The sequence below is a fragment of the Rhynchophorus ferrugineus genome, unplaced genomic scaffold (genome assembly GCF_030347505.1).
Source record: "Rhynchophorus ferrugineus isolate W39M unplaced genomic scaffold, kcgeb_rfMv2 rfM9, whole genome shotgun sequence".
In the NCBI taxonomy this organism is placed as follows: Eukaryota; Metazoa; Arthropoda; class Insecta; order Coleoptera; family Curculionidae; genus Rhynchophorus; species Rhynchophorus ferrugineus.
Genome location: NW_027472588.1, coordinates 5,296,538 through 5,320,122, shown reverse-complemented (window position 1 = coordinate 5,320,122; position 23,585 = coordinate 5,296,538). Strand labels below are relative to the sequence as shown.

General features: G+C 33.3%; 2 protein-coding genes across 5 annotated transcripts; one reads left to right on the top strand and one right to left on the bottom strand.

Annotated features, from left to right (window-relative positions):
• Positions 1-5,045: 5,045 nt before the first annotated feature.
• Positions 5,046-11,242, bottom strand: LOC143201945 (uncharacterized). Of its 4 annotated transcripts, none has more exons than XM_076413165.1 (9): positions 11,053-11,242; positions 10,845-10,978; positions 10,698-10,790; positions 10,462-10,644; positions 10,181-10,407; positions 10,071-10,127; positions 9,613-10,014; positions 9,023-9,520; positions 5,046-5,740 (listed from the first exon to the last, which is right to left on the bottom strand). In XM_076413165.1, exons 1-9 carry the CDS (start codon positions 11,061-11,063, stop codon positions 5,591-5,593), a joined length of 1,755 nt encoding a protein of 584 aa, XP_076269280.1. In that variant the 5' UTR covers positions 11,064-11,242; the 3' UTR covers positions 5,046-5,590. The 4 variants fall into 4 exon arrangements, with proteins under 4 accessions (XP_076269280.1, XP_076269282.1, XP_076269281.1 ...); XM_076413167.1 differs by having other exon boundaries at positions 9,613-9,945; positions 11,053-11,221; XM_076413166.1 differs by having other exon boundaries at positions 10,181-10,398; positions 11,053-11,221.
• Positions 11,243-12,144: 902 nt separating this feature from the next.
• On the top strand, positions 12,145-22,709 carry LOC143201943 (folliculin-interacting protein 2). The gene is made up of 11 exons (XM_076413161.1): positions 12,145-12,364; positions 13,291-13,462; positions 14,921-15,049; positions 15,106-15,265; positions 18,776-18,943; positions 18,997-19,174; positions 19,228-19,752; positions 19,811-21,235; positions 21,293-21,517; positions 21,578-21,716; positions 22,099-22,709. The coding sequence occupies exons 1-11, from the start codon at positions 12,297-12,299 to the stop codon at positions 22,303-22,305; spliced, it is 3,396 nt and encodes a 1,131-aa protein (XP_076269276.1). The 5' UTR covers positions 12,145-12,296; the 3' UTR covers positions 22,306-22,709.
• The last annotated feature ends 876 nt before the right edge of the window (positions 22,710-23,585 follow it).

Here is a 23,585-nt window from a genome sequence, read left to right as displayed (position 1 = left end):
AAATATATTTCCCTGGGACTTAAATTTAAGGTATGCGAACGACCAGTAATCGCCAGGCGCCAGTTCTGGTTTATAGTGTGGGTGGCAAAACAATTCGACAGTTTTGTTTAAATTAAATTTTGACAGTATTATCATTAGTGCATTTTCGTAACAAAATATAAATAACCATTTCTTCATTTCAACCAAATATATTTCCCTGGGACTTAAATTTAAGGTATGCGAACGACCAGTAATCGCCAGGCGCCAGTTCTGGTTTATAGTGTGGGTGGCAAAACAATTCGACAGTTTTGTTTAAATTAAATTTTGACAGTATTATCTTTAGTGCATTTTCGTAACAAAATATAAATAACCATTTCTTCATTTCAACCAAATATATTTCCCTGGAACTTAAATTTAAGGTATGCGAACGACCAGTAATCACCAGGCGCCAGTTCTGGTCTATAGTGTGGGTGGCAAAACAATTCGACGGTTTGTAGTAAAGTATTATAGTAAAAATTCATCATAGAGTATTATATAGAGGTTTTCCTTAAATAGGCGAAACCGAGGAAATGTTTTGTGTGGTCCGTTCAATGCTGGCTCTGAGGTCACTTTTTTGATTGGTTCATTTGAATTGGCCTACAAAGGCATTTAATTGGCTAATTTCTATAACGCGATTGTTTGTTTACGACGCCATTTTTGTGTGTCTGACATAAAGTACGATCAGCATTCTTATGTCTTAAATATAATCACTATTATTTGATTATAATGTATCTTTTTTCTCAAAACTGTTGTGTATCCAGTGTATGTGCCGAAATAAAAACCAGACGTAGTTTTCCTTGGAAGAAACACCACAAGTTAGCTAGATTACCTGGTACGTATATAATTATTTATATAAAGCATTTCTGTTCATATACATTACTATTTGCAGGACTACAACAGAAGGAATCATGATAATATTACTCACACTTTCAAACCAAAATGTGTCCAAATTAGGCAATGGTAAAATTACATTGAAGGTAAATGTGATGATACTTCATGAGAAGTTTTCGTTACCTTTTAAAAAAGTTGTTTGTAAAGTGTCATCAATATAAAACTTAATTATTTTGAAGGGGTTCATTTACTTGAAATAAGTGTGTGATGGCTAAGATACTTGTAATTAATATTTTGGCTTAAAGCTACTTAATCAAGATAACTTTTTCTACAAGGATGTTAATAAAGTACATTAATACAAAATAATATAATACAATTTGCAGACCAACAAAATGAGCTTGATTTTATAATATATTATAATAAATATTGTAAAAATAATAATAATTTAAAAAATAAAAATATTAACAGACACAGACTTTCAGCTGTGCTGCTTTGCTTTCAGTATGAGGGAACAAAAAGATAGAAACTTTAATACATCTCATTTTAATTGATAACACTAAAAAATATGAAAAAGGGAAAAAGAGCTACGAGGGTCACTATTTATATTTCGGGAATTGGTAACACTGTTGTCATGTGAGTCCATCTGACGGTTCCATCGTAAAGTTTGACATTTTTGACGATATTCGTACCCAGAACATTTTGACGCTATTTGTTTATTTTATATTTAGTTGAAAGTTTCGTCTCGGCATAAAATGGAACTGAATCGTGAACATTTTCGTGCGATGATTTTTTACGATTTTCGACGTGGGTTATCACAACAAGAGTGCATCAATCAATTTAATTTGACTTTTGGCGATAAAGCTCCATCAAAAACCACCGTGTATCCTTGGCTTAGTGAATTTAATCGTGGTCGTATTTCGCTGTCCGACGAGTTTCGTGAAGGTCGTCCAAAATCGGCTGTTGTGCCAGAAAACATCGATGTGCGAAATAATTAAGCAAGATCTTCATGTCACCTATTGTGAGATTGAGACATCCCTAAGCATTAGTTCCACCAGCATATATGCGATTTTACATGAACACTTACCTGTGCGAAAGTTATGTTCGCATTAAAAAGGCTAGTGTCGATTGGTGCAAAGAAATGCTTAAGAAATTTAATAAGTAAGCAGCAGTCAACTGTATGGGTGTTCCAAGATTAACCAAATCCAACAAAAGTTGTTCGCGCACGAAGCACTTCAAAGAAAATGGTGGCCTGTTTATTTGGGAAACCTAGTCATACTGCAACAGTGCCTCTAGAGGATCGTAGACCAGTAAATTCTGATTGGTACACAACCATTTTTTGTTTGCCAGTCTTTCGGTGTCAATCGGGTGTCTAAAAATTGTAATCAATAATTGTGTACGACAAAATCTAGAATAAACTTTGTTCTCGTTGCGCCATCTATTGGCGATTTTTTATGATAAAAAATTTAATTTATTTATTGCATCATTTCTACTTTTTCTGTTATAAAACATCAAGCTTCGCATAAACAACAATAAATGCATTCGTAACTAGTAATTAAAACAAAATTTAATACCAATAACGTTATAACAACAACGGAGACCAATTAAACGGCGCCAAAACAACTACGCGGAAGGAAAAATCAATTTCGGACAATGATAAAAATACATCGGCCATTAAAAATTAAATTGCACGGCACGTCGATTCAAATCTATAACTTGGATCAACAAACGCGGGAATATGTAATTTTCGTAATTAATTTGGGACGAGAGTTTCCCGCGTGTTGAAAAACCGAACTTTTTTCAGTCGTCGGAAACCGTTATTTTCTCTCATAATATGCCGGTTGGACTTGATTTCACCGTTCAGGCGTAAAAACCTTTAATAAATGCAAGGGGACTATCACGACACCAACAAAAAACACAAAAACTACATTGTTTAAAATAAATTATCGTTAAGAGTAATTATAACTTTCGCATGGATGGATAAAAATTAAAATAAATGAAGCAAAAAGAGTTCTTACTGATGTTATGTTGTTTAACTTTCTCTTCTTAAACTTGTTTATGATATAAATTAACAATTTATTTGGACAGATTGGAGAAAAATGTCAAGAATGGTTGGTCAGGTACCTATTGGGTCAAATACTCACCTTATCTATCATCCACAAGTCTATTTGACTCAATAAACACTCTAATTGATTCAAAATGAAGAAAAACAATACATTATTTCTAAACTAATAAACAAATTCCATCCCAGATTACAACTTTTAAACCTTTTCATTGTACCTGCTCCTAAATAGTAGCTATTCTGAGACAGAGTGGCTATTTTTAGAGAATCCTAGAAGGCATTCAGTAAATTTCGATAATTTCCGCCTAATTTTGCGACGTTGCCATTTACAAACAATCGAGAGGTAGAATTAAACAAACTACAACGACCATTTTGGATTTGAACCTGATACCGGTCAAGAATGTTGTTGTTTATAGTTTATTTATTCTTGTACTTTTCATATTTTGATTATAAATAGTAGGCAGTAATCGATAAACTATCGATTTGTGAATATTATCAAAAAAGCTTTTATAACACTTTTAATCTGAACATACATATGAAGATATTCTATGCCAGGTGCGTATCTATTTGATTTTTATTTTGCCATTTTATATTTCATATTTGACACTGCAAAAGTAAAAGTACAGATAAATATGACTCGATGTCCTTTATGTGAGCATACACTTCAAAATTACAAATCGTTGATCATATAGAATATTCGACAACATTAAAATTGAAGGGGAAACATTGAGGTTTGACTTGTTTGAAGATTTTGTAGTGTGGAAAGATACTATTGAAAGGACAGCAAAACCCTCTTTTGTTGAGGTTACAGTTTCGCATTTTGATAAAAATATTATCACATGTAGCTCTCTAGCCAAACAAAATAATCAATAATTACATTTCTTATCTTACATATTGTTTTGTATTCTTTTTTCAAAATATTTTAAAAATTAATTATGTTTGTAACACTTCTTCACATTACATTTATTCGTATATCGAAGTAAAAGGCCCTCAGAAATTACGCTTACTTGCCTAAAACTGGAATAGAAAAGAAACGTCTAATTTTATCTTCAAATCAATTTGATATGAACAAATATCTTATTAAAAAGGAGAAAAACATCAGTTGTCAACAGCATCTAGCTTCTAAATTGAAAAACATGTTCATAGCTCTTTAGTGTCTTCTACTATCCGCCAATCCACTTGTGTGGTAAAATCAATGAGTCAATATAACACTATTTTTAACGCCAATAATGTTTTACAATGCCGAGGCATTTACCCTGTGCTGTAGTCATTAAGATTCACTCCTAATAATAAAATATCTGACCAGACATAACACTACTTTTCATATTGTAATTTATCTATAAACCCTAAGAGATGCGCATATATTTCAAGTCAGATTTTTACTCAATCTGTCTAGAATTAGGTTCTTGAACTCTTTGTATAGACTCAAAATGGACAAAAATGCCAAAGTTTCTTTCTTCATCAATCGTTAAAAAGGCACAATAAGTCCTCATGGCCTTAACTCTTCCTTTATTTACAGATATGTTTGATACACTATAGTACCTGATCAAAATAGAGACATCAGATTTATTATTTCTAAACTGATAAAGAAATTCTGTGAGAACTGAAATTACCTCACAATCTACTTTGTTGCAAGTGTTGAAAGCGATAGAATCGTTCTTGTTACTGTGATAGATCCAGGACTTGATTTACATTATGTGACAGTTATAGGTAACAGTGCTATCGTTTTACTTGGTAAACATATAACAAAAATGAATCTGTATAAATGAATATAACAAAAAAATGCCCAAAATAGGATTAAACATCTAATAAAACTAAAACAGAATTTTCATCCAACAAATAAACCAAAATGAAAAAATTATAAAACATTACATTAAAAACATTTCGCATCAATTCAAGTTATAATGTAATAATGATATATAAATAGTATAAACCCCAATAAATAAAAACAAATGCCCATACGATTAAGAACGTAAAGAACACAGTTACCATATCTAATCAATCGAAATACCAAGTGGACAGATGATACGTTAAAATCTGGTTTCAGGAAATTTCAACAAATATTTCCTCAAAGTTAACAACTAACCATCAACCCTAAATAAAAAGAAATAGGTAGTAGGAATTAAAAAAAACACAGTTCTAAAATTAAATTGTATTAAAACTTCAGGACCCACCTCTATAACATTATGGTCTTAATAACACAATTGAACAGAACATTGTCAGCTTATGTAAAAAGTACGTATACGTAAAACGTCTACAGTAGAAAATAACAATTTTTATTTCAAAAATAACGTCTTAAAGTAAGAAAAAAGTTGGTTGGTTTTCGAAGAATATCACCCCAATTAAATATCTATCTACTACATTTCTTCTACATAATCGTTCCTATTCTTATATGGTGAACAGGAGAGTGTTTAGGGAGCAGTGTCGTTCAACGTCGCCTCATTCCATTACAACAACGTATCCGTGAAGGCAAGACCTTCACCTTAAACACTCCCCATTCGAGATATATAATTTAAATGATACATTGGATGCGTACAAATTAAAACATATTTAAGAGACGGCTTCGTCAAATTACTCGACCCGTAGCCGATAAAATACACTTAACCTACACATACACGCACACATTGGATAGAATCACTGAATGGTCGCGCGAGTGAACGGCGACCAAACCAAACAGGTAGTCTATTCTGACTCCGACATTGGACTCAGCGACACCTCAATCATCGACAAATCGAGCATGTGCCGTTGGTAGCGCTTAAAAAAATTATGAGCTGAAGCAACGCTTTTGAAAAGTATCGTTGCTTGACGCTCGTTTATATCCCTTTGCAGATTCTGAAATGCAGTAACAAAGTCATTTAGCTGGATGGTACGGCGAGTACTGTGAACTTAAAAGTAATATTAAAAGAGGCGGGGGGGGGTTAACGTTTACGGTGGGCGGGGGTCGATTTTGAACAGGAGAACGATAAATATTTAATGACGATCTAATTTTACAGTAAAAATTCAATTGATGTTGCCATTCAATTGATCTCCCATTCAAATACAAATCTACAAATTTTGGGGGTGCTTCATTGATTCTTCTCGTTTATTTCCCTAAAATTTAGTCAAAGATCAGAACTAAAATAGCACGAAAATATTTAAAATGTCATAACAGTGCGTCTAAAAAAGCAACAAGCTCTATAAATTCCTAACTGACCGAAGACATCTTGGATCTTTCTCTAAACCAATCACACAAAACAAGTCAAATATGAAGCACCCTTGAAATCTACATAATAATTATGTTAAGATATAACATAAAAATTCAAATGTCAACCATCGGTTTTTCAAACAGTAAAGATTCGATAAAATACCCACAAATTTATCGAGAAACTGTACGAGATTCTACAGAGGCATGATTATTCCATTAATGTGGGCATTCTAATAACAAAAAAAATGGACACAGACTGCCTATCTGAATTGTAAATGTAATTTTCCAAAATAAATAGGCTATTAATATTAATAAGAGGCATATTCGGAAAAAGTTTTATGTTCAACACAAGTTCCGTTTCAAAAAAAAATATACTAAGAGCATGATATCCCGTCGACAATATAAATAATTAACAGTCTTATATTAAAAATCACATTCACTTGTAAGGCGTCATAAAATAGTACAAATTCCTCAAATACACTTATGCAAGTAAAACAAAAAACAAAAAAAGCAAATAAACGAAACATTATTACCCGTAAATTAAATAGAACCAAATATTCTGAAAACTTGCATAGTGTAGCTACAACTCAATTTTGAAAAAAAAAACTAAACTTAAAAAAAAATAGGCAACAACAAAATATGAGAAAAGAGAAAAATGCCTTGAAAATTATTAACCTGAAATTGTAAAATTGCACCTGAAACTATCTTGCGACAAATCTAGGCAAAATAGTTACTCCTACATTCTACAAAAGTATACCTAAAATATGGCACATTATAATTATTGCAGTTTACATTTAATACTTGGTCTGATCAAAATATTTTTTCTTCCTAATGGAAAAGGTTATTTACAAAACATTTAATAAGGAGGAAACAGTATGAAGAGTAAACCACTAAAACAATTTATTTTTTATGCAGAATGTTTTTGATCAAACCCTGTAATCCATAAATAACTGCCATATTTTGATGAAATCGAAGATATATTGACAAATAAACAATATTTTATCCAACATTCGTGGCACTAAATAAATCTATTATTTTCTTAATTTTAAAATATTAACATATACCACTAGTTATCGAATTATATTGTTTACTTTGCAGTACTGATATTAAAGGTAAATGTATCAAAATATGTTCCAACAATATTAAAAACTAGAAACATAAAAGAATCTTCTATATCACTTTGGCTTTTATTGACACAATACTGTCCTTGAATACTGAAAAACGACGATCGATATAAAACATATTTAAACAGAGAACAATATAAAAGAAAAAAGGGTTTAAAATAATAAATAAGTCCATCTGGGAGAGAATAGAAGAAAAAAATGAATCCGGCATTTACAAATATCTTTTAATATAAAAATGTGGCTTAAAATTGTAAAAAGGTTTTTTTGGCATAAAAATGTGTTGATGGATAAAAACGGTGAATTAGGGGGAAAAAAGACCACATTAATTTATAATTGACAATGCACAGGGTGGCATTAAATTATCTAATTACTTATCAAATTGAGTAACTTGCATCACAGATATATTAACGACTAACAATAGTATGAGCTATCATTAGTTAAATATTTGATGACCTTCTCGACCTAATTTATTATTAGGAGTTTTGAAGTTTATCACAGCAACCTTGATGTTTGAACTAAAGATTTTTTGGAGAACATAGAATTTACTGATACGTCTCATCACTTTTAACGTAAAATTTGACAGATGTATATCGTACAAACGACATACATATGCTTCCCATGACAATTATGATTCTCTTGAGAACTTTTTAGTTACTTATTAAATTAAGCAATTTGCAACACTAATATATTAACGACTAACAATTGTATGAGTTATCATTAGTTAAATATTTGATGACATTCTTAACCTAATTTATTGTTACGAGTTTTGAAGTTTATCACAGCAACCTTGATATTTAAACTAAAGATTTTTTTGGACAACCTAGAATTTACTGATACGTCTCATCACTTTTAACGTAAAATTTGACAGATGTATATAGTCTAAACAACATACATATGCTTCCCATGACAATTAAGATTCTCTTGAGAATCTTTTAGTTACTTATTAAATTAAGCAATTTGCAACAGTGATATATTAACGACTAACAATTATATGAGCTATCATTAGTTAAATATTTGATGACCTTCTCGACCTAATTTATTATTACGAGTTTTGAAGTTTATCACAGCAACTTTGATGTTTGAACTAAATATTTTTTGGAGAACCTAGAATTTACTGATACGTCTCATCACTTTTAACGTAAAATTTGACAGATGTATATACTCCAAACGACATACATACGCTTCCCATAACAATTAAGATTCTCTTGAGAACTTTTTAGTTACTTATTAAATTAAGCAATTTGCAACACTGATATATTAACGACTAACAATTGTATGAGTTATCATTAGTTAAATATTTGATGACATTCTTAACCTAATTTATTGTTACGAGTTTTGAAGTTTATCACAGCAACCTAGATATTTAAACTAAAGATTTTTTTGGACAACCTAGAATATACTGATACGTCTCATCACTTTTAACGTAAAATTTGACAGATTTATATAGTCCAAACGACATACAGTAACATATATGTTACCCATGGCAATTAAGATTGTCTTGAGAATATTTTAGAGTTACTTATTAAATTAAACAATTTGCAGCACAGATATATTAACGACTAACAATAGTGTGAGCTACCATTAGTTTAATATTTGATGACATTCTAAATCTAACTTATTGTTAAGAGTGTTGAAGTTTATCACAGCAACCTTGATATTTAAACTAAAGATATTTTTCGACAACCTAGAATTTACTGATATGTTTCATCACTTTTAATGTAAAATTCGATAGATGTACATAGTTCAAACGACATACTGTAACATATATGCTACCCATGACAATTAAGACTGTCGAATAATGCTTACCTGTACTTCCCCAATATTCGCACAAATTTGTATAATTTTTTTGTTGGTAGTACTGGTGGAGATGTTTTTAATCACTACCTTTCGCGTTGACATTAACGTTTCGTCCTTGGTTAGGACCTTCCTATCCGCCAGAAAGCTGGACAGGTGTTTCGGATCCAATTCCAGGTCGGGTTCCTGCTTCACCTGCACAACTTCACTGTTTATGTCCGAGGCCGTCGAAACGTTAGCATTTTTAACATTCCTCTGATATTTGGTGACTTTTTTCGAATAGCCGTTGGTGACGACTATGTTATTCGCCCGTTTTTTCATCTTAAACTGTTGCGGAGACACTTTCTGTTCCTGTTGCGGCTCAGCCGCTTCGACTACGAGTTTTACTTCTGGAGAGACCTGCTTGAGCTTTTGCAGTCGACGTTCTTCCTTCCACTTGAACACTTCCTCGCGTTTCCGTTTCTGTTCTTCAATTTTTAGACGAAGGTCTCGGGTCTCTTCGTCTTCCTCCTATAAAATAACGAAAATAAATCATTGAACGTATTTAAAAATAAAATGCAAGTCCACAACACACTAATAATGAATTAATAAACATTACTTACAATTTTTACTGGAGTTACATTAGTCAAGCGAACTTCAGTCACCACATGTGGTCTCTCATCTGTTCTGATTGATTTCTGTTTTGTTTGTGACGGTTTGACTACACCTAAGCGCTCGTGGACGTTTTTACGGTTCTGTAGGAAATTTCCACCCGAATTTTTCCTATTCATTGCCCTTTCCTTATATCCCTGGTTATAATTCCGGTAGTGATTCATATTTGAATTGTTTGGAAAATTGGGACGTGGAGGTACAAAATTCAAAGATTGATTCTGGTGATTATGGGGTGGAAATTGAGGCGGCGGTTGGTTAGTATTAATTAATATCGGAGGAGGACCCTGGAAATTATTTTGCATGTAGTTGTCTGGAGAAGGAGCTTGACCAGGGAATGGCCATTGATTATGACCCTATAATATACTGCATATAAGTTTCAAATAAAATACTTATCACCCATTGAGTTTACCTGAATTGGTGGATATTGATTATTTGGTGTATCCCAATAAGGCTGATTTTGCAGAGACTGTAGAGAAAAAATAGGCATAACACATAAAAACTAAATAGCTTTTAATATACCTGCATTGGTGCATGTGAATGCATGCCTTGATGTAGTGGCTGAGGCACAAAGGTTTGTTGGTGAGGTGGCACAAATTGCAATGGTTGCATATTTTGATTGGGATGATCAGAGAAATGCTGCATATGTGGTGGAGGTTGTATAGGTGGACCCATCCCACCAGAAGACCACGGATTAACTGGACAATGCTGCTGTGGCATGCCTTGCGTATTATCCCATGCTAAACGAGCTACATTACATATACTATATGACAATTCTATTGGTATATTTTTATTATTATTACCATTATTATTTACATGAACAATACCCTGAAATCTAGGATTAATTAATACGGTCTTATTTTTGCCAGGAGCATTATTCCTGTTAAAGAACCTCCTCCCATGAGTGAAATTCCCTCTTCCATTTTGTCTGATATTTTGTCTCCGAAATCCTTTTCCTCTATCTCCTGGCTGTTGTCGAAATTTGGCTAAAACAAATGCTAAATCAATTTTCTTTCTTTAAACCGAACATATATCTTACTTGAATCTGACGACCCTGCTTTTTGTCTTTCACTTGAAAACTTTTCTCTGTCTGCTCTATTAGAGTCAGTTTGTGTTACACCTGTTTTAGGTTCTAAAAAAGACGACGTAAATAATGATAAATAATACTAATCAGGCTAATTTTTACCATCTATTGTTTCACCAAGATCCTCCTCAGGTACTAAATTAAGCACATCTTCATCATCTTGTAACAAAGCTTCTTCATCAGCTTCAGCTACATCCGCAAAATCGCCATCATCCTCATTTAAAAATTCTTCAGTTCTTAAACAAAAGGAACATAAAAAGTGATAAAACCAATTTTAAGAAGGTAGAATGTTTTAATTTTTTTTACTTACAAATCCGACATTTTTCTTATTTACAAAATAGATTATTAATATTCCTGTGCAAAATGTAGTTTATTACAAAGAAAACAGTATACGTCTGTTCATCAAAAACCTATAGCGTTATAGATAGTTAAGATAAGCCAATTTTGGGCGTCCATAAAACACGACATAACCAAAATACAAAACTACTAGGAAACAAACTAGGTTATGTCATAGAAGAGAGGTTATATGAGTTTGATAGATTTATCAAATTATTCACATGAAACCAGCATAGAAAGTTATATTAAATACTTATGTACAAAATTTTAAAAGTGTGTGGAGCTTGTTAATTTTCAAATATTTAATTCAGAATTAATAAACAATAACGTTGGTGTATTTTTAGTTAGCTAGCATAGACTATTTAAATTGATAACATTATTATTCAATTTTTTAATGAAATAATAATTTATTAATGTAGTGCGACCAAATTTTATTATTTTATAGCGAATTCGAACTGATAAATAACATTTAAAATGTGTCTGACTGAATAAAATATATGCGTATATTGAGTCGTCGGTAGTAAAACGGTTAAGAGCTTTTTATTAAGAATAAATTGTGAAATTGTTTGATCTATACATTAAAGACTTATATAAAAATACTTCTAATAGGTTCGGTAAACAAAAAGTAATCAATAGGTTGTAGTATTACTAGTTATCTACCCAAAATGTGAAACAATAATTTAACCTCACTATGTCAAATTTGGCATTTTAAAATTGTCAACGTAACTTGGTAATCGTTCGGTAAACATTGTTTTTTTCCTTTATTAAATCGCTTTCACGTAGCTAAAAATAGACAATTCCTTTTAAATATAGCCTATTGTCGAATTAGCAAATAAATTCGATTGATCACGGAGCTATCGTTTTTGTAAATGTTCCTGGATGACATCTATTTTGGAATCAGATAAAGTAAATCAGTGTGAATAGTTCCTTTGATTTTTTATTTTTATCTCATCCTCCATTCGCGTGAAATATGTGCGACATAGTCCCATGACCTTATTGATGCTGTTTTGCGTAGGTATACATACGTCCATTCGTTAGTTGAACATCCACTACAAGTCGAAGCGAGACTGACCCGAGTGATCCGGCGAGAGAGATAAAGTGTATCATATGACTCGGGCGCACGTGATTTTTATTTATTGTTTTCACTGTAGCTGGGTATGAGGCAAAACTCGTGCTGGCTTTGCTACTCATGAATGTGAATAGTGTAACGTCTATGCTATGGCTCTATATAAACTATTTCCACGACATAAAGCTATACAACAAAAAACTAACGAAGACCCCGTCAGGTGTGTATTTCTGCTATTCTATACACTTAGATTATGTTCGTTTCATCAATCGTCGTAATAGGGAAAGTATTAATTCAGCTTTGTTACTTAGTATTTTGGGCAGTACTGACAGTATTTGACTGAATGGAATAAATGCAATGGAAGCTTACGAAAGCGTAAAAATTCCAGATGTTGGAACCAGACGGGCTTCAATTAATGTCAATTAAATATGAGTTGAATATATTCAGTATCGTTTTGTAAACCTTTCTTGTGTCATTTTTACGAGACTATTTATTGGGAAAATATAGTTTTCTCTATTACTTTGTTTTTAATTAACAATTGTTTATTAAATTAAATATATAATTACATATAACATGGGAGGATAAAGTTAGTTAGTTATATAATACTATATAATTTTATTATTTAATAGACATAATATTTTAGATATTATATTTATCAATATTAATATATCGATCATTTTGCGTTTAAAAAATCGTTATAATAGTAAGTTGTTATATAATTACATGTATATATTTTAATTGCTATTTCCTCATTAAACGTTATTATTAATGTCAGAGATTGTGTTGTTATTTATTTCATCCAATATTAAACATGTCAGTCAGATCTGCATTACTATACCGATGAAATTATATGCAGTAACTATATCAGTGATATAATAACATACAAGTATAAAAATACTGGTTCTATTACACTTCCACTATTAATGACCCTTAAAAAATAACTTAAACACTCGTTAATGATAGCCTAGATCAACGATAAATGCTTGTACAGGGCGGACCTAGTGTCACATTTATCTCGTTTAAATATATTTTGCGGATTTACTCCATTTTGCGCACATAACCGACTACTATTTTATAGCTCGTTATATTGTTGATCATTTTGACCGTTAATATACATTTTGAGTGATACGTATACTTTTTTTACAGTTACAAAAACACTGCATTTAGCACCGACCATGTTCGGATCCTTTTATTCCAAGAGTGCGACTTCCGTGGTCGGAAGTTACTGTTTGACCATGATGCCACTGAGAAAGTTCCGATGGACAAGACGGAACAAGATAAAAAGTTCATCGAGGTTACCAACAACGTCGGATATTTTGTGAGTAGATGTATAGGTTTATTTTTTTTTATTACATCTTACATTAGATATGCTTATTATAATCTTAATTTGTAAATTAATTTATTAGTATTATCAGTATGTATTTTCCTATTTAAATTAAAGTTAAGAATAATGGTTACACACTAAACAAGTACGTGTGGATTAGTTCAATCTTCTCGTTTCTTATGCGTTGTCTGTAACTGTATTGCTTCCATGTTACTGTGGCTTAATTAACGTTTTAAAGCAAAATCTTGGATAACTTCGTACATTTCGAGGTCATCATGTAGTTCTTCATTGGCTACGTAACGATGAACATTGGTAATTAATCAAAGAGCTTTGTTTTAGTAGCTTTAGATTACTAGTCGGTTTGATGCTTTAGTGCAACTCCATACTTGCATCCCATAGTCCGAATTGGCTTTATAATTGACTGACCAACCAGTCTCTGTGATTTTAGGTCTAGCTGGGAGTATCCCTTCCTCACTAACCAGTGCAGTTCTTTAATTTTGAGTCTAATTTGCTCAGATTTTTGTTTAAAATGATGTGGTTTATATAAATAACAACTAATTATACTGAGTGGGCAAACTACCAGTGGACTTATTTCATAAGTTAGTTTGGTAAATATTTTCCTTGCCTGGTTTTGTTCATATTAATGATTCTTTATGGTTGATTGAACTAATTATTTTGGTGAACCTTTTTATGATTTCACATGAAAATGTTGATAAATTTGCAACGTTAGTTTCTGGAATATGTACCTTATCTTTAGAGCTATAGTCGTTGCAATAAAACAGTCAATGCACGCCATCAAAATTTATAATGCAACGTTGCCGCATCAAATTTAAGTTTTCGTTTATTTTGACTCTGACAAAATACCAATATAAATAAAATAATAAAACGAAAATAACCTTATAACACATAATTTTAACATTACAGTGCATCTAATGCCTATTTACTGAAGGACTTAAACTACTAAAGTTAATTATACATCCACAATATTTTGTAGGTTAGAGTTGTTTTTAATATACCTACATTGACATATGACAACGGTGTCGACCAGTATCAACATAAATATAATTTTATAAACGGATTTGGTTATATGTTCGAACGCATCAGACTTTGTTATGTCTCTTTTTAACTAGGATAATGCTAATTAGTAAAATGACAAAGAAAAATGCTAACTAAATGCTTAAATGAGTTTAAAACGGATTTTACGTTTTTATAAATTGAATTTGGCAATACATTCGACGCTTTTGGTGACACGCATCGGTTGTTTTATTGGAAGGACTATATATCCACAAATTTCTATTACTACAATTGGAAATACAACCTTTTTATAAGCTGTATGAATAAAGACTTCAGTTTTGCTTCTTCAGCGTACGAAAACGGATATCTGGTAAAACTTATGGTCTAATGGTTCAATTTTTCTATACATTCTTCTTTATACAGATATTTCTTTTGCAGATATCCAAACAAAACTCGGATTACCATCAGATCTCCGAGATGGTATTCGGTTCGGTAGCCATGAGCTTCCAGGGCAGCTACTTCAAGATCCACCATCTCAATTCCCCCACGAAGCTGATGTTTACTCACGTAGGATCGGGAGTGCTCGTGGTTAAACACGAATGATTTCACAACGAGTTTTGCAGGTATTCCAGAGCCCGCACGGTCGGCGTCAGGGAATCTCGAATTCTAGCCAACCCTCGCGCGTGTCCTCCCCCAGCAGCTTCGAACATTCCGGCGGCAGCAGCACGTTCTCTACCAGCGATCGCCTCTCTGATAGGAGCACGGCCTCTGATACGGTTTTAGGTGAGTTCTGATGCTCGATCCTGGTTAATCCGACGCTTATTCATCAGTGTCGTTGGATCTATTAGTCGAACTAATGTTTTTTGACGAGTTTCCAACGCCTTTCAACATCTGGTCGCGTCCAAATCGTATTGTTGTTTCGCGTACATCGCGGAAAGTTATTTTTCGCCTTATAGTTATCGGGATATGAAAAAAAAAATGTTTATTTTCTGAACGTTGAATGGGTGTTTAGATAGTTTCACAATTTATTTTGAAACTTTCTATACACTCTCCTGGCAATGCTGTTTACGATGTTTTAAGTGTTTTTATATATATGTAGTGACGATGTTTGAAATATTTTGTATGAAAGTATAAATTATTAGCTAATATTTATGCTATGATATCATGCAGATATATATAGCGCATTAGTTGAGAAATTCCCAGTTTAAACCATAAATTTATACAATATTTCGAAATATAAATCTTTGACGAATGTCTATTAAGATGATACACACATTTTATTCAATGGATGTTGAATTCTAGTTGTTTCACAAAGAAAAAATCTCACTAACCCCAACCAGATGATGACAATTAGTCTTGCTAAGGTTTATCAACATTCAAATGATGAAATTTCATTTAAAACCCAAAATATACACCCACAGACACTCTCTATTCATCTCATTTGGCACTGTGAAAATTATAGGGGATTCAAATGTACTTACAGAAGAAAAATGTAGTAGGGAAAAACTGATGCTGTACATTAAGAGATCTAGATAGCTGTTGAATTTGTTTTCTGTCATTCATCTGGTGTCTAACGAAACAAAATCAATGTCATAATTCAAGTTAAATTTTATCAAAGGAGCATAAGTAAGTAACATATTTTTTCACCGAGATAATAAAAGTCATCAGCATTTGTTCACCGTGTTAGTTTAAGCTGTGACTATTTCGGCAAAGTTTTATTTGATAATAGCAGGACATATTTAATAGGTTCAACTAGTGATAGAGTCGATGACCTATGTGTTTCCCTAATGTTTCATAAAAATATACTATGTATCAAAGAGTTTTGCTTATAACTCTATTATCATTGGTTTTTATTAATTTTTGACTTATTAAAGATGTATTTTCTTGTCTTATGTCTCAATTTTTACGTCAAAATTACCAGAATTTGAACAGATTTTGATGAAGTTCATTCATTATATTTTTTATAGCACAATCTTCTAAAAAGTCATATAATATATATTCATTACTTTTCTCTATTTTCAAACGGAAATAGCTCCCCAAGCGCTTCACTCTTTCGCTGTTTATATACATTTATATTAAGGTAACAGTCGAGGTTTCACATTTCCTCTAAATGTCTGGTGGTGTCGCTGCGATCATATATGTTTCCCGAGTTTCATTGCAAGTGGCTCCATCTATCGGGGGGAACGCCGCGACCTTTTTCCTAGAACCAGCAATTAGCTGATGATCAAATTAATGCTATAATTCAAGAGGATTTCTATAAGATCACAATTTGTACACAATCAAGAGTCACATTGGTTACATTACGTTCATTTAACACAACTAATCAACATTTGCGATATTCATCTCAGTTACAAGGAATACAACTGCACATAACAGTGACAGTAACATTATTGAAACTTGCTTGGGAAACATAGTTGCACCTCCATACAGCCCTAGTCCGCACCGTTTGAAGAAACCCTTTAAAGGCTCAATATGTTTCTTTAATTCATCAAAAAAAATAGCGCAATTATTTTCTTGCCAACGCAACACATTCTGCACAAGCAACTATTTCATATTCGACCACTTACGCCCAAAACCGTTATATAAATCATGATACTGCAGTATTATATATATATATATATGCCTGTATATTTTTAAGTAAATCCTACTCACATGAGTTGGTTGGCCTGATGCCATCTGACAACTGTTGCATGGACACGTCCGCATCTTGGCACGTGATAGACGAATCAGAAATCAGCAGATTATTCTTCGTATCTATTCGTTTAGCATGCCAAGGTAACGTGACCCGCTCTCATAATGGACGTTCCCGCTGTGGAAGCGATCTCAGTATCCATAGCGATCCCTTTTCTACTACAGTGCGATAAGGTGTCGATAAACATATAGATTAATACCGCAATAAGCTCAAATTTAGTGACGGTTAATGGAGGTAATTGAAAAACGACTAATATCACGTGATACTCATTATTTTTCACATAATAATGGCTAGATATACATTAGTCAAGAGTCTCATAAAATTAACAGTCGCTAAAGTAACATTTTTCGAACCTAATCAATATAAATATTAGTAATCAATGAACTTATAACTTTCCGAAAAAGTTGTATATGTCAAATCGTAGAAAATATCACTGAAAACATACAATGGGTCATGCACGTTAGAAACAGAACAATTAACAAAATGAAGAAGTCGAGTTTATGACGTCACATAAAGAAAATCCACTGCATGATTTGAAGGTTATGTTTTAATTAGCCCGCGAAAAATACAGTGATAATTGGGTTGAGTTTTATAGAGCCTATCTATTTACAACTTTGATGAGTACTTTAATTTTCGTTCTTAATGTTATTTAATAATCCCGGATATTTTTATATATGATAACTATAGTAAATTCACGAGACACACGTTGGCTCTCACGATTTATTCTCAAAATATAGTTGAAAATAACCAGAATTGTTATTTTTACGAAGAAACCGCTTTGAAAATAGGCCTTTGACCAAATCGCCTATCGGATTTTTGGAATTGTTTTCGAAAATAAATATTTCAATAATGCTCTTAAATTATTTATATAAACCGTAATTCGATGTGAAATACTGAAGTCATACTCTAGTTATATTTAACCACTTCACCTTATTTTCACATGAGATTGTTATCTCAGCGTATGTAAAAATATATTAAGAACTATCACATGATTATTGAGGATATATATAGGGTGAGTTATCGTATTGATAATGGTGTTGAAACTGCATTTGTAAATATTTTTAAATGATTGTGTTTTTCAAGGACACGAGAGGGTACAACTTCCGAATATTTTTAAGAATTTCAATTAACCCAAACAAAATTACAACGCACTCTTGATTGTTTCGTTAATGGTTCGACATTTTATTTTAATATAATGTGTGCTAACTCTGTTTGGGTCATTTTATGTAATGATTATTTCACAGTTGGTATTCCACACTACTCCATCCCGTTGGAACTAAAATTGTTTATCAAAAACAAATTCAAGCCAAACTCTCTTCACTGTTTTAAGATGTAACGGCTTCTTCATCACTATATATTGGTTTTTGTTCACAAGCCAAACTAAATTCAATAGTTCTGTCCATTTAAGTAAAACCCAAAATGAAAATAAACTCCGTTTGACATGTTCGTTAAATATTACCTAAACGTTACGTCAAGCCAGACGTGTTGTCTATACCACCGACCTAACACTTAACACATAAACACACAATAAGAACTAATTGAGTAACCCTTATATAATATAAATTGAGCACAAAGCAACTCATATATGATATATTTTCTAGTTTGTAGAAGATTACAGAGCAGTCCTTTAGATGTACCTAGAATTAGCAGCAGCATATCCAGAAATAGTTTGGCAGTTGACTCCGGATTCACTGAACACTCGTTCTCCAGTTTCAGTACCGGACCGGTGACTTTTTCTACGTGGGAGTCATTGTTCGCCAATTGTGCAGGTATATTTACCGGTATTTTATCCTGACAGCCGGTCTAACCTCGCCTATTTTAGGATACTCATTCCCGTCGTGCTATGCATTTAAAAGACTGCTGAGGAATTCGACGAGGTCATTGCAGCAGAGCTCCACGTCATTGCCGAATTCCACTGAGGAAGTTCTGCCGAAGCATCGTCATCGAGTTAGCAAATTGGGACTGTGTATCATCGTAGAAATACCAGCGGAATCTAAAGAGTGAGTTAGTTATGGCTCTTTTGATTATTTTGATGAGTGACGGACATTTACAGATTCCTTATTCAGTTTTTGATGGAACACATCGCCCTCTTAGACGCTCTCATCTGGCGCACACGCCAGTCGATTGAACAAGCTTACTATCGCCCTGCCGTATTCATATCATCGATGATGGACATCGCTCAGTCTACCGCCTGCGGCCTGGTCAACATCCTGAACGCCCCCCGCATCCTGATCAATCTCTGGCAGACGCTGTCCACCGATTGTGATAACCGAATCAGTATTAACTCGCTAGTACCAGAAAATGGACTTCGCCAGACCGGAAGAATCAGTTCGAACGAAGCTCTGTGGGGCGTGGAGAAGAACTCGTGCAGGATGCGTCTCGTCAACTCGTTCAACGGGTACCCCACCGGGAAACAGGACCGGACTGATGTTTTTAATTTTAGTTTCGTGAACTTTTTCAAGACTGACGCGGAGAAGAACACTAGAAAGGGTTTCGGCGGAGAAGGCTTCATCGGCGACAAGTTCCTGAGAGAGTTTTGTGAGCTGGTGGAGGTCTACGACGTCAAGGACACGAATTTGTATGTTTGTGATAACATTTTCTTTCGTTCTAATTAATAATATCCATGTTATTTTTAGTTTCATCAGTACATTGCTCACAGCAGTTCTCACGCACCACCTAGGATGGGTTTCAACAGTTTTCCCAACCGACAGAGACATAATTTCCTCTAAGGTTCCTTATAACGCTCTCTGGGGACAACTAGTCGATATGTACGGTGCTGTTGGTTACCCAGTCAAAATTGCTCAAACCGTAATCACCGGCACTAACAAGAACCGCATCATAACGAAAATACTGAACTCGCTCACCTACTTCATCCGTTTTAATTCCATCGAGAGAAAACACACGGAAAGGGTCAGTGTTGAACGAGAGAACCGATATGCGGAAATGATTTTCAGTCAGAATAATTGCATTCCCAAAGAGTACTACAAGAGTTACGAAGATCATTTGAGGGAGATGTTGTCTGACGAGAACAATAAGCCAAAGTCGCCATCGTCGCAGACGAAAAATAAAAAGAACCACAACGAGAAAACTTTAAAACCCCAGAAAGCGACTAGAGGATTGACCAAAGTAAAAACGCACGGTGATTTAGCCGCGATGAATAACGCGGAATCATCCGGAACATTACAACAAAAAGATATGAAGGATGCAAGAAAATGCTCTAATATTCATTATGAAGACTTGAGTGTTATTGACTCAAAGAACAAAAAACTGGTACAATCGACACCCTTAAATGATATAGAGAATAAGACTGACTACGAAAAAATCGATTACTGTGATATGAACAAAGCTGTTTTGGACGCTACATGTGAAAAGAACAATGTGATTTTTGTTCTGGGTGATAACGATAAATTGGTTGGTTTGAAGAGAGACGAAGCTCAAACTGAATGCTCGACGATTGGATCTGGGGCACGGAGAAAGATATCCACGGTCAAGCGACCTTCCACCTTAAACTTCTCGAAAACAACAGCAGAACCTCTCAAGAGAGTCGATACTAAAGTTTCCGATTTATCCAAATCCGATAAAAGGTGTCTAAAGTCACGGTCATCTCTCGAGTCGCTCTGCCTCGAAGAAAAAGACTTAAAAGTCGTTCCGTTTAAACCAAACGAATCGAAAACGTTCACTCGTGCCCAGAGCGAGCCACCGGAAAACAAAAAATTGACCAGCCCGAGGTACCAATACTCTCAGGTGAAATTCAATCTGCAGCAATATCCGCAAGTCGTCAAAAACTACATGAAGAGCAAAAACATCGAGTTGGAAGGATTTTCCTTGGGCGAGAAAGTGTTTGACAAGTTTGCTACGGTTCAGTACAATATCAGCCTGGATTTCTCCGGGTATGGCAGCGATTCTGAACAAGTGGAAGGACTACAGACTCCGTCGAACGCTTCCGAAATGGAGTTTACCAGTGACATGTGCGTTGACACCAGGGAGGAGCAAAAACCAGCCAGTCCTGTATTTGAGAACACAGGAAAAATGATGAAAATTGTCAATATTCCTATGCCAAGGTATGTTACATCTTGCTAAAAATAATAATGTCTTAACAGTAACTGTACACATTACAGGACATCAGTCTCAGAGAGTTTGGAACCATCGATTCCATATTCTTCAACTGTAATAAAAGGTTTGGTAGAGCAGTATATCCCTGATATGGTCCTACAAGGAACTACAAGTCCACAAGCCCATTGGGAATCTAAGCTGAAGAAGAATCTGGCTAGACAGACTCAACATTCCTTACTAGATCAACCTGTAGAAGAAGCTTTAGCCGTTGTAGCCAGTACTGATACTTGGTAAATGATCATACAACATTTTACTTAAACTCATTTTGTGATAACATGGTTATTTTTTAGGGAAGTTCAACTTATGTCTAGTCATACATATGTGATTGATAAAGGATCAAATGGTGTTAGAATTGGTATGTCACAATTGGTAGCTAATATGCTTGAAACTCTGTTACATATGTGGAAAGCACATATTCCAACTCAACATGTGAGTATTTTTTTAGTTTGTTACAAAAATATCATTATTATTTGAAATTACACTCCAAACACTATTTTATCAAAGTAGGCTTATTGTTATATTGGCTTTTTACGTTGCTTTTGAAATATTTTTCAATTATACATTATAGAACCTACAGTATACGTAAAAAATTCTATTATCTGTGGCTGGCTGATCTATAAATAAAATAAATTTTTATTGCATTAGCCTTGGAATCTCTTGTTTTTATTATTAACCAGACTGGTGTATGTTAGTTCTCTCGATGTCTTGAAACAAATATTTAAATACGATTTTCATTTGTTTAATCTCGTTGTTTGTAAATATCCCCAGATTTATGGTTTCCTTTATTAATCACCGCCATTTTTTTTTGCAGTGTTTGAAGCATATCGAACAGAAATTACAAGAATTGTGTTTGAGATCGCGCGCTCTAGCTCAACTGTTGTTGGCCAGCGAGTTCTGCAGCATCGAACTGTTGACTTCCGCGTTGAAGGTGGAAGTTAACGATGTTCCTTTGTTGATGGCCGTGGCTTCGACGCACACGCCACAGGTGACTCAGAAATATGGACTAAGTTTTCAGTGATGGGTGTTCATCGATAATACGACAGGTAGATACCCAAACACTTGTACAGGGTATTAAAAATTTACAACTTTAGTGGAAATAATAGTGAGAGTATCCGTTGTGTCGATCGCTCCTCAATATATAGTCTATTGTATACAATTAAAAATATATTCCAAGATAGAGTTTCGAAATTGTTATGGCAGTGCCGCACATCCTATTAAATTATTAGTTTTAATTTATTTCTTGTACATTTAGAATTAAAGGTGCTATACGAGATTATTTATTGTGTTTAGGAATAGAGGTCTTTTTTCTTCTGAAGAAAAAAGGCGTAGAGAACTATAATAGATTGTCCTGTAAGGCAAATATGATTTTTGTTACTTTGTTTTTATTTTTTTATTTAAACTAATAAATCATTATTGTTGAAATGTTGTAGTTTTTTTTTGATTGGTTGCTTTAATGCTATTAAATCGTCTTGTAATTGATTTTGTAAAAAATTGTAAATTCTTTTATCAATAATTTCTATAAGACATGATATTGATTGATATTCATACTGATCATGACGGCTTAGAGTCTGGAAAATGAGTATTATGGGGAAGGCTTATGGTCTTCATGGGTCCTTCTCTTTATATGGTCTGTATAAAATACAATGTGGCTTGAAAAGTTTCAACAATGTAATATTATTTGAAAGGCATCTTGGATACCAAGTTTTTGATTATTAAGGTATATTCTGGCCGACTATGGTTTACACACCTGTACAAAACCAAATAACTGCAGAATAGTATGAAGTCAATAAAAGTTGTATATATGGATGTCGTGATTTTTCATAATGGATGATAGCAAATGGGGGGTACTGATTTACTTAATTATAAATCTTGACGAAATCTGAGAATTTTAATAAAGGAAATAAATAAGAGCTTTATAGGAAGTGACTTTGCGGGGATATGGAGTAAGTTATCGTAAATAAAGGGGATGATAAGCCTCTGGTCGACTAAAACGATAATTTGTGGAATGCAGTGGATTTTGAATATTTTAAAGACTTTTATATATGGAAGACGTAATTTTTACATAACAACATGGTGAGCCAGTGATTGATATATATTGGAGAATTGATTTTGGAGAAATATAAAGGCGGTTGAAACCTTTTTTAGTTTGAAGGAAAATTTCTGGTATGTACTTTTTTGTTTTTTAATGTTATTATTTACTCATTCTATTAATTATGTATTAAAGAAAAACGTGTATTATTTTAAAAGTGGTATTCTCTTCTTTTTTAATTATTAAGTGTTACTAAATCAGAGACAACA